Raw genomic sequence first — 12,373 nt, forward strand, 5'->3', positions numbered from 1 at the left:
GCCTCCCAAGTAACTGGGACTACAGGTATGCACCACCATGCCCAGCTAATTTTTAAAATTTCTTTTGTGGGGAAAGAATAGGCTCTCACTATGTTGCCCAAGCTGGTCTCGAATTCCTGGGCTCATGCAATCCTCTTACCTTGGTCTCCCAAAGTGCTGGGATTACAGGTGTGAGCTACTGTGCCTGGCCTTGAATTAGGTATTGTAAGTAATCTGGAGATGACTTAAAGTATGTGGGAGGATGTGTGTAGGTTAAATGCAAATACTACATCATTTTATATCAGGGACTTAAGCATCTATGGATTTGGTATTGGTCGGGGAGCCTGCAGCTAATCCCCTGCAGATGCCAAGGGGTGACTGCATAATGGATTCCAGTAATATAACTGTGTTAACCTGTCTGCCTCTTCATCCTTTGTTCATAGATGGCTAATCTGTAATTTTTGGGGGGTCTTTTTTTCTGGCAGAGATGGGTTATTAAAAACTTCTTTGCTGGACATGAAATTCTGACACATGCTACAACATGGATGAACCTTGAGGACATTATGCTGAGTGAAGTAAGCCAGACACAAAAGGACAAGTATTGTATGATTCTACTTACATGAAATATACAAAATAGGTAAATCCATAGAGACAGGAAGTAGATGAAGGGAGTTATCTCTGAGGGTAGGCGAAACGGGAGTTAGTGCTTAGTGGGTACAGAGTTTCTACTGGGGACGATGAACGTTTTGGAAATAGCGGTGATGTCTGGACAATATTGTGAGTGTGATTAATGCCACTGAACTGTACACTTAAAATGGTAAAAATGGCAAATTTGATGTTCTATATCTTCACACACGTCTTTGCTGGAGCAGAAGCGAGAGGTTAGGTTCTGTCAGTGTTCCCATGGCTTAGCCTTCCCTTTTGTTTTTAAAAGAACAACCTCTATTTTTAGGGATTTTCACACAAAGGCTTGTGGGCGTGGGAAGTTCTCCCAGCTGCCCTCCTGTTTCTCAGAAGCCCACATGGAAGCCTCACAAGTTATTTAAGGTTTAGGAAATATGCCAGATTGGGAATGGAGATAATTTAATCTCTCTGTATGTTAATTTAGGTTTTTTTTTTCCTGCAACATGAGGCCCTGGAAACCTTACTTCACCCCTAGGAAAGGCAGTTCTGGGTCTTGCTGAAGGTGGTAAGGGTAATTCACCCCTATACAGCATGCCCAGAGCACTTTCCTGGCAAAAGCACTTCCACGCCCTCAGAGTCTGGGGTCACCTGATCACGCAGCCAGGCGCACATGGAGACCCCCGGTACCGGGGTCTCGGTCAGCTTGTCCAGATGCTTCTCGGCACCTGCCCCGGGTGTTGCGGGTTTCCCTGCACTCCGGGCTTACCCCGGGCTTTCTCAGTCCTGCGTGCAGTGCTCACAGCCATTCCTCAGAGCCGCACAGGGTAGGCTCCTGTCCCTAGCCCCTTGGTCCCGGGGCTGGGCACCTCCGCTGGTGGCACTGTCGAGGGGGGAGCGGCAGTGGCTGGTCACGTTGAGCCTGTGGGCTTGCGGTCCCTACTCCCTGTTTTCTCCCAGCCCTGCCCCTGCCCAGGTGAAAGTTCTTGTCCAGTTAGGCGCGAAGGCCCGACCCTTGCGGAGGGAAAGCCTCTGCACCGCCGCCTCTCCACCTGGGCCCGAGACTCCCGGTGCTGGCGTGGCAGGGGTGCCCCCGCCGGGACAGGACAGCTGGGACCCGTGCAGCCGAGCCGGGGCAGCCACGTGGCGGCGGGGCGGGGCGGGGACCGGGCGGCCCGGCGCTGGGAGCTGGCTGTCCCGGGAGCAGGTGAGGGCGGAAGGGCTGTGGGGGGTGGAGAGGGTGGTCTCGGGACAGTTCCTCTCCCCGGCCCGCAGTTGGGAGCCAGGTCTGGGGTCACCTTTGCCCCCACCTCCCCGCCCAGGTGGATTCTCCCCTACCGCCGGTCACCCGCGCGCCGGCACACGGGCGTGGCCCCAGTACTCGGGGTGGGGGTTCGCGTCTGCGTGGGGTACCAAGGGGTCCGGGTCCCAGCGCGGCCCAGACGTGAGGGTGGGGGCTCCGCGGAGGAGCGGGCTCTGCGGGGCGGCGGGAAGGGCGGGTGGAAGCTTGGGGTCCCTTGCTCTGTGCGGCGCGGGCAGCCGGGGTCACGCGGGTGCTCTGGCCCCTTACCTTTACCTGTCACGCGGCTTTTGGCAGGACTGCAGTCTACGAAGTCCCCCAGCCTTCCCAGCTTCCCACTGGGCTAACCCTGTTCCCCCAACCCTCCACTCTTAGTGCCCGGGCGCCTTCCCTCCTCGCCAGCGCTGGCTGCTGTCCTTAGTCGCCTTCTTCCCAGGATGACCAGCTCTACCCTTCCCTCTTGCTCTCGTCCTACCCCTTCCTCCTTCTTCCAGAAGGTCCTGAGCCCCGTCTACCTTGCAGCACTGTGCTGGGGAGAAGGGCCACACAGATCAGGGGTACAAACTCCCCCCTCCCCTCAAGGAAAGCCAGGTCCAGCACGAAGGGGTGGGTGCCTGGGGGTGGACTGAGGAGCTGCCCTAGTCCTGTCCAGCCTTTTCTCACCCACCCTCTTCACTCCCCTACCCTTCTCTGGCCCTGCTCCAGAAGGGCCCCAAGACAGCCTCCTCATGGCCGCTCTCCCCTCTGCTCAGCTACATTCACTCACCACCTGCAGCCAGGTCTAGTGAGTCATGGTGCCCTCCGCCTGGAGAGAGGGGTTCACGAGGCACCTGAGGGCAGGAGAGGAGTGTGACTCTGTGTCCTCAAGGCTGGGCAGCTGGGCTGTGACCCTCACATATTTAAGGAGCTCAGGGAAGAAGGAGAGAGCTGGGAGTGCCTGAGGCTTTAGGGCAGCAACGCTTGAGCACAGGTGGGCTCTGAAGGACCAGCAGGATCTACTTGGGTACCAAAAAGGTAACCCGGCCAAGTTTTCAGATGAGGCAGACAAGGCTTCTTCCCCGGCCAGGGCCTCGCCTGGTAGTTTGAACAATTCTAGTAGAGGGAAAGGATGGACAACAAGAGCAGAGGAGAGGAAGAGCCAGCCTGACCAAGGATGCTGTTACCTTCCAGAGCAGTCTCCCTGTCCAGATCACCAGGATCCCGTTTGCTGGAGAATGACCCAGATGTCCCAGGTGCAGGAGCTCTTCCACGAGGCAGCCCAGCAGGTAGGCTCCGGATGTGCTGGGTCTGTGATGGAGGCCTGTGAGCACCGGGATCCCCAGAGGGTGGGCTGGATGCAAACATTACAGTGCACTCTTTAGACGTAATTAACTCCAAAGTCTTTTTTGGTCATCCAGTTTAATGAGAAAATATAGCCAAAATATTATAGCCGTTATTAACTGTTGATGTACAGAAAACTTTTGGCATTATCTGTGGTGGATTTTGAATCCTGAGATCTCGCACAACTCCAAACCCCATCCTGAGACGCCTTCCATGGACAGTCACAGTGAGGATTCACATAATATGAACTCATTTTAATTCTGGATCAAACCAATGTAAGAAGGTAAATTTATTTCTGAAAAAACTCTTATGTTCTGAAGCCAAAAGGATTTCTGGATGCCCTAGTGTTTGCTGTTTGTTTTTTTTTTTTTCCTTTATCTTCTTCCTGCTGATCATTAGTTATAGCAAATATGCATTCTGTAGATATGGAATTGAAGTGGCTCTCCCCAGAAACAGAGAACTGGTCCCTGAAGAAATAATAATAATAATACTAATACACCATACTAAGGTGTTTATCCAGAAACTACGTGCACCCAGGGTCTTTGCCATCCATGATCACTCAACATGAATTTTTCCACTATCTCTTGGGCTTCTGCCCTGCTTTCTAGAGAGGGGCAGGAGGGTTTCCCAGCCTTATAACAGGGGAACAAGCCCCACCAGTGGGGAGAGAACCAACATGAAACAGAAACCCAGATGGAAAACGTGAGGCCCCAGGAATTCCCAAAGGAGACAAATAAGACATTCTGGGCTCTCCCCTGTGAGAGCATCTGTTCCTCTCTCCCCTGTTAAAAACCTTTGGTGTCTCCTCATGTGCACCACTCAGGGCTCAAACTCTCCAGCCTCAGCCCTACACAGTCTGACCCCGCCTGAGTCTCAAGTTGGGTTCCCCACGTCGTCTTCTTCCTGCCACACCTTCCAGCCAAACCACACCATTCCCCAAGGCTTATATCTTTCCCTTGATCTTTGCTGATGCTTCTTATCGACAATTTGTCATTGAAACCTTCACCCAAGGTAGGACCTGGTACTTAAGTGGACAGTAAACGTTAGTTGATTGACCACATGAACAAACAACAGAAAACTACAATGCAAGTTAAATTGTCCTCAGTGCCCTGAGAGAGTTGATTTCTAAAATGTAATGGATACAATGACCTCTGTGTTGCCTCCTTCTCTCTTAATATCTAAACATAGAAGGATTGGACACTGCCCAATGCCCAATTTTAAGGCCTTCAGTGTTCATGATCTAGAAATCCATCCTTTCTTTCTCTCTCCTTCCCCTGCACTGTCTTGTTAAGGATACCATTTCTTGATTGGATGATTCATACTCTCTTAACTTCTTTTTCCACATTGCTACTAAAGCGATTCTTTTATGAAGCATACATCTGTACATTTGACCCCTCTGCTTAAATTCCTTCAATAGCTTCTCACTGTCTTCAGAATTCAGCTCAGACTCCTCATCTTGGCCCCCAGGGCCCTCCGTGGCGGTTAACTCACCCCTCCTGCTCCACAGCATCCTGTGTCACTGCACTTACTAGGTAGCATTGAAATGAGCTGTTTCTTTTCTGTCTCCCTTAAGGCTGTGAACTGAAATTCAAGGGCATGTCTTATTTATTTTTGTATCCCCAATACCTGGCGTGGTGGGTTGTGTGTAGAAGATGCTGCATCAGTGTTGCTTCTACTGAACTGAACTCACCTGGCTAGGAATTGGGTGAGCTGCCATTTGCATTAAGTCTTAAAGTAATGGTGGAAGTGGAACATATGGTGGACTTGGGAAGCATATTCCAGGTGGGAGGGTGAGAAAATGATAATAGCTACCAATTAGTGGGCACTTACTGTATACTGAGCACTTAATATGCATTACCTCATTTATCTCCACTATAACATTCTGAAGTTGATATGATTATTTTGGTTTGACAGAAGAAGAACTGTAGCACTGTAAAGCCAGGGACGTTTGATGCCAAGTCCCAAGCTTTCATCCTTTTTGCTATGTGCCTCCTGCTCCAAATGGTATCAGGAAAGCCACCCAGATGGTAAATCAAGGACCTCTGCGGGGGAACAGAGTAGGTTAGGTGGCTAACATGCTGGAAGCTGAACTCTAGGAGTGGCTGGCCCTCAAGAAATTTCCTGTGAACCTTTGAAAAATTGTATTCCAGTCTTGGGGATCAGAAATTCTGCTAGGAGATTTGGGGCCTGCAGAACACAAGATGAGGAGGCAGTGCCCAGTGGGAAGACAGGCTAGTGAGTGTCATGCCACCTTCAGTCTTGACCTGCTCTTCTCTTGGTCACGGTGATTAGAAAGTAGCTCACAGGAAGTTTGGCAAGGGTGGGGACACTTGGAAGTTAGGTGGAGGGTGAATGAATTAACTCTTGGTTTGCTTTAATCATTTTAGGACCAGATAGGGTAGCTCTGTCTCTCTCTCTCTCTGTGTGTGTGTGTGTGTGTGTGTGTGTGTGTGTAGACTGGTCAGTAATAAGTGAACCAGCTAGGAAGGAGCTGTAGATCTGAATGTTAATGGTGTGGTGGTCGAGGGGGCATGTGCTACCTGGGTCAAGTCCTGGCTCTAATGCTTTGTGACCTTGAACAAGTTTTGTAACCTCACTAAGCCTCCATTTCCTCACCTACAAAATGACTGCCCGGTGATTGAAACTACTGTAGAGATTGAAGACAATTAAAAGAGATAATTTGCATAAATATTTGGTATAGTGCTTGGTTCCTGGTCAGCATTCAGCTTATGTTATATAAATGGCTAATAATAAAACTAAGGTGGGGAGTATGTATTTAATCCAGGGGGTACTGGTATAAATAAGCAGAAGAATCCATTGGCAAATAAATGCATGACTCAGCACAGCTGAGTCAGACGGAAGACCTAAGGCAGGAGTCTCAAACCCAGAATCATACCTTGAACCAACACTAGAATGTGGGACATTGTTCTGGACAACCTGCTGGGTGGGCAGTCTATTGAGGATGGTGGGTGCTTTCTAGGCCTGGGTGAGTCTGGAGTGGTTTGGGAATATAAGTGTGTGTTTGGAGACCCACTGAGCTGCTGGCAGGCCAAGTCTTGTTCCAGGGGCCTCTGTCCGGAGGCACTTTGTGTGCTTTGGTGGTAGACTCAAACCTGGGTTCTGGGTTTCCCATTCTGACCATGCTGCTGGATAGGCTGGGCCCTTGGGCAAATTACCCACGGGTTCCCAGTCTATTTCCACAACTATGTGATGGGGTCAGTGGACCTGATTCTCAGGGTTTTTATGAGATTAAAGGAGATGCCATATGTGGAAGGGTCTGGGCCAGTGCCTCTCACATGACAAGCACTAAGTAAAATGCTCGTTTGATGATTGGATGAAGCCGATTGCACATGGAAACCCAGCGGAGTAGGCTGTGAAACCTGGGGCTTAAAAACTAAGAAAGAAACAGCCGGTGCAGAGGGAGGTGAACGGAAGGCTAACGAGCCATGATTGGGTGCTTGTCTCTGCCAGGTACTGGACAGAGAGAACTGTTGCAATCTGGTTGTTTCAGGAAGACTGAGTTGGCAGGAGAAAGCAGGTAGCCTGAGACAAAAACAGATGGCAAGCTGACAAGCTGTGTGGAGGTCTGAAGTCCAGCAGAATCTCATGCTCTTAGCGTCAGGAATAGGGAGAAAACTCGGTTTCATTTACCAGGTGTTTATTGAATGACAGTTCTTGCCAGAATCTCCAGCTCCTGCTGGAGATATTAAAACAAACACAAAACAACAGCAATCTCCTAGTTCTTATGGAACAAGAAGTGCCTGCAGCTAGACTGAGGCTTTTGTCTTCCTTCTCTCAGGGTTGGAGAGTCTCAATAGCAACTTAAAAGGGAAGCTGGCCTGAGAATAAGTCACCAAGAGCCAGTTTACCTAGTATACCAGATTCATGCTCTTTCTTCTGCATTCTGCTTTACCACAGAGACTTGAAGTGTGGCACTAGTGGGTCCATGTGGACCCTTTTCAAGGAGGTCTGCAGGCCAAAGTCTGGCTAATTGTTCTAGGAAAAAACCCGCTGCCGGCCGTGGGAGTAGGCTCCCCATCAGGACCATGGTGTCTGGCCCCAGCGCAGGAGGAGGAGTTTCCAGGTCGCTGGGGCCTGCCTGGGTTCTGACTCTGCTCCCTGTCTTCTTGTGCAGCGTCCCAGCTCTTTCCCTTCTGTGTCCTCTCCTCCCTTGCTGTCTCATGGTTTGGATCTGTGTCCTCACCAAATCTTATGTTTCATTGTAATCCCTAGTGTTGGAGGTAGGGCCTGGTGGGAGGTGATAGGATCCTGGGGGTGGTTTCTCATGAATGGTTTAGCACCATTCCCTCGATGCTGTTCCGATAATGAGTGAGTTCTCATGAAATCTGGTTGTTTAAAAGTGTGCAGCACCTCCCAGGACCTCTTGCTCCTGCTCTGGCCGTGTAAGATGCCTGCCTCCCCTTTGCTTTCCACCATGATTGAAAGTTTCCTGAGGCCTCCCTGGAAGCAGAAGCTGCTATGCTTCCTGTACAGCCTATGGAACCATGAGCCAATTCAACCTCTTTTCTTGATAAATTACCAGTCTCAGGTATTTCTTTATAGCAATGCAAGTACGGACTAATACACACTTTTTCTCTGTCTTTTCCTCTTTAATTAGATGGCTTACCCGAGTTAGCTTGACGTGGTAAGATAGAGTCTGGTCAAGTTTTGGGGCAATGGTGAATAGGGAGGTGGCACCGGCAAGAGAGGCAGATAGAAACAGAACCAAACAATCAAGACACAGAGGAGTCCTCAGAGATCCTCTGGCCTAGTCCCTTTGCTTGCCGTGTCAAGAAGCAAGCCCAGAAACTTGAGTTCCAGCAGTAGTGGGTCCAGGAGGACACAAATGTTGAATGACTTGCCCAGAGCCACACACAAACAGTGGCAGAACCAGATTAGAAGCAAGGCTACTGGCCCCAGAGCATAGCCCTGAGTTGACCCTGACACACCCAATTTTGAGTATGGGTGTCAGGCTTCATTACAAAAGCTTAGCTCTTATTTTCTGAGTGTTCATTAGCCAGTGTATGGTTAAGAACTGACTTTTATTTTTACGATGCATTTTTCAGGGCTTTTTAAACATCTTTAAAAAGCCATTATGCAAAGTGAGCCTTGGTAGCCACATGCCAGGTAATAGCATATTGCTTTATTAGTAGATGTAGAGAAATGAATGCGGCTGAGGAGGAAGGAAAAGGGAACTTCAGACAAGATGGTCTTGTTAGCCCCTCTTTTTCTTCTTTAAACATATTTCTATATCTTGAAGCCCCTCTTTTTAAGATGAGGACACTGGGGCCCAAATGGTTGGGTGGAAGAGCAGGACTCGCTTCTGGGATTCCTAGGGCCATGACCCCCTCACTATCCCAGGTTTTGTAGGGCATGAAGCTCATACCATTTTTATGGACTCTCTTTAGTAGAAAGGATACAAATTGCAAATAGAAAATTTGGCATAATCTTTGGAAGGGACCAAATGCCAAGTGATGCGTCCTGAGGCTTAAGCTGTTAGCTTCACCATAAAACCACCTCTGGCCAAGGGACAGAAGCAGCTTTACAGGCAGCAGAAGACAAGAGGCTAATGCTCCTGGAGTTGGAGAGAAATGGCAGATCCTGTTCTCAGGATTGAGATGTGGCACAAGTATTTCATGTGCACGCTGACATCCTTTCCTCTCTTTCTCCTCTGTCTTTCCCCCTTTCCATTTTATAGCCCCATTGGTTACTTTGCCTGAAAATGACAACTGGGCCCCAAATGCTGCATATTTGTAAAAAATAGAGTGGGGACATTTTCTGGATAAAAGTGTCCTACCTAGAAACTGGAGTGACAGTGTTCTTCACTGAAATGAGTTAGGCAGGGTTCTGTGACTCATTTGTACCTGCAGGCTTTTAACTTACAGAGGTGAGAACATGGAGAGGTCAATGTCACTGAAAGAAGATTTTTGTTACTTACCTTGCTTGAGAAAAGAGAATACACTATGCCACGCAGGGCCACAGGGGAAGCACTAGGGATGCTCAGGGGGCTGAAGACAGGAGTGAGGGGAATGCCCAGCCCAAAGCCTTTATTGGGTTTTTTTCAGGAGAGGAAAGGCAGGGCACGGTGAACAGCTTAGGATTGGCAGTTTGAACAATTCTAGTGGGCTCTGGGTTGTAGGGGTGGCCTCTGGTTGCCAGATGCGTGGCTCTGGAATGATTTGGATCAGGAGAAATCTTGGTGTGGTATGTGAGTTAGATGAGGAGGTGGTTTTTGGAGGTATAGACTCAGCATTGGTTATTTTGCTTAAGAAAGGTATGTTCATGGCTAAGCCTTTTGCTATCTCTGAGAATTGGCTAGGTCTGGGAGGGTCAGTCTTTCCTAGGCCAGCAAGATTTTAAAACATTTTGAAGTTGATATATAATAATTATACATATTTATGGGGTACATGTGATATTTTGGTACATATATACAATGTGTAATGATCAAATCAGGGTAATTGGGGTATCCATTGCCTCAAACATTGATCATTTCTTTGTTTTAGGAGCATTTCAAATCTACTCCTCTAGCTGTTTTGAAATATACAATAAGTTACTGTTAACTATAGTTACCTTACTGTGTTATAGAACACTATAACTTACTCTTTTTATCTAACTATACAGTTGTACCCATTAACCAACCTCTCTTTATCCCCCAATCCCCTTCCCACCCTCAGATAACCATCATTCTACTATTGACCTCCATGAAGTCAACTGTTTTAGCTTCCACATATGAGTGAGAACATGTGATATCTGTCTTTCTGTTCCTGGTTTATTTCACTTAACCTAATGACCTCCAGTTCCATCCATGTTGCTGACATGATGGGATTTCATTCGTTTTTATGGCTAAATAGTTTTCCATTGTATACATTTACCATATTTTCTTTGTCCATTCATCTTTTGATGGACACTTAGGTTGACTCCTTTTGCTATTGTGAATAGGGCTGCAATAATCATGGGGGTGCAGGCATCCCTTTGATATACTCATTTCCTTTTCTTTGGATAAGTATATACAGTGGGATTGCTGGATCATATGGTAGTTCTATTTTTAATTTTTAAGGAGCTTCCATATTGTTTTTTATAATGCCTGTAATAATTTACATTTTCACCAACAGTGCACAAGGGTTTCCTTTTCTCCGAAGCCTCACAAACACTTGTTATCTTACATTTTTTGGGTAATAGTCATTCTAACAGGTGTGAGGTGGTATCTCATTGTGTTTTTGATTTGCATTTCCCTGATAATTAGTGCTGTTGAGCATTTTTTCATATGCCTGTTGGCTATTTGTATGTCTTCTTTTTTTTTTTTTTTTTTTTTTTTGAGACGGAGTCTCGCTCTGTCGCCCAGGCTGGAGTGCAGTGGCCGCATCTCAGCTCACTGCAAGCTCCGCCTTCCGGGTCTACGCCATTCTCCTGCCTCAGCCTCCCGAGTAGCTGGGACTACAGGCGCCCGCCACCTCACCCGGCTAGTTTTTTGTATTTTTTAGTAGAGACGGGATTTCACCATATTAGCCAGGCTGGTCTCGATCTCCTGACCTTGTGATCCGCCCGTCTCGGCCTCCCAAAGTGCTGGGATTACAGGCTTGAGCCACCGCGCCCGGCCTGTATGTCTTCTTTTGAGGAATGTCTATTTAGATGTTTTGATCACTTTTTAATGGGATTAGTCATTTTATGCTGTTGAGTTGTTTGAGTTCCTTATATGTTCTGGATATTAGTCCCTTGTTGCATGAATATCTTGAAAATATTTTATCCCATTCTACAGGTTGTCTTTTCACTCTATTTACTGTTTCCTTTGCTGTACAGAAATTTTTTAGATCAATATGATCCCATTTGTCTGTTTTTGTTTTTGTTGCCTGTGCTTTTGAAATCTTAGCCATAAAACCTTTTCCCAGACCAATGTCCCAAAGCATGCCCCCTATGTTTTCTTCTAGTAGTTTTATAGTTTGGATGTTACGTTTATGTCTTTAATCCATTTTGTGTTGCTTTTTGTATAGGTCGAGAGATGGGGGTCTAGTTTCGTTCTTCTGCATGTGGATATACAGTTTTCCTAATACCATTTATTGAAGAGGGTGTCCTTTCCCCAATGTATGTCCTTGGCATCTTTGTTGAAAATCAGTTGGCTGTAAATATGTGGATTTATTTCCAGATTCTCTATTCTGCTCCTTTGGTCTATGTGTCTGCTTCTATACCAATACCATGCTGTTTTGGTTACCATGGCTTTGTAGTATATTTTGAAGTTGGGTGGTGTGATGCTTTCAGCTTTGTTCTTTTTGCTCAGGATGACTTTGCCTATTCTGGCTCTTTTTTGTTGTTGTTCCATACAAATTCTAGGGTTTGTTTTTTGTTTTTTTTTTCTATTTATGTGAAGAATGTCATTGGTATTTTGATAGGGATTGTATTGACTCTGTAGATTGCTTTGCATAGTATGGTCATTTTAACAACAGTAATTCTTCTCATTAATAATTCTAAGCATGGGATATCTTTCCATTTGTTTGTGTCCTCTATTTCATCAGCGTTTTGTAGTTCTCATTGTAGAGGTTTTTCATGTCCTTGGTCAGCAAGATTTTTAAGTTGTCATAACATCATTAGATACAGATTAAAAAAACAAAACAAAACATGGTTAATACATTCTGCCTAGCTATTAATAGAGGGATTAGGTAACTTCAAACCTTCTCACTGCCTTAAGGTAAATTTCATCCATAGTCAGATATAGACAAAATACTGCATTTGCCATCATTTAATCTTCTGGGCTTTGCAAGGAACACCTAGATGCTATGGTAATGCCTCTGAAGTACTATTCTTGTAATTTGAATAAGGTGCCATTAGGTGGTGCTTTTACTCTGGCCGCCTGGCCTCATTGAACACCCTAGCTTCCTGTAGGGGAGAGTAACTGAGTTTTAGCTTACTTTTTCATTCATTTTATACTTTCTCTGACCAAAATATCTCTCTTCAGAATAACAGTTAAAACATTAGACAGTTCTGTATTCCTAGAACATTATCAATTAATTGTAGTAGGATAAAGAGAAATATGCATATGGCTGGGCACGGTGGCTCACGCCTGTAATCCCAGCGCTTTGGGAGGCCGAGGCGAGCAGACCACCTGAAGTCAGGAGTTCAAAATTAGCCTGGCCACCATGGTGAAACCCCGTCTCTACAAAA

General features: G+C 46.8%; 1 protein-coding gene across 10 annotated transcripts in view; it reads left to right on the plus strand.

Moving 5' to 3' along the window:
- Nucleotides 1–1,366: 1,366 nt before the first annotated feature.
- The window catches only part of SLC12A8 (solute carrier family 12 member 8), a 130,917-nt gene continuing 119,910 nt past the window's right edge, over nt 1,367–12,373 (plus strand). For 3 of the 10 annotated variants that reach the window (XM_077993739.1, XM_028844552.2, XM_077993741.1), the window contains exons 1-2: nt 1,395–1,807; nt 3,071–3,165. In XM_077993739.1, coding sequence (XP_077849865.1) covers nt 3,115–3,165 — 51 coding nt within the window. In that variant the 5' untranslated portion in view covers nt 1,395–1,807; nt 3,071–3,114. The other 7 variants (XM_028844551.2, XM_077993736.1, XM_077993740.1 and 4 more) reach the window with 7 other exon arrangements.

Source organism: Macaca mulatta, chromosome 2 (genome assembly GCF_049350105.2).
Source record: "Macaca mulatta isolate MMU2019108-1 chromosome 2, T2T-MMU8v2.0, whole genome shotgun sequence".
In the NCBI taxonomy this organism is placed as follows: domain Eukaryota; kingdom Metazoa; phylum Chordata; class Mammalia; order Primates; family Cercopithecidae; genus Macaca; species Macaca mulatta.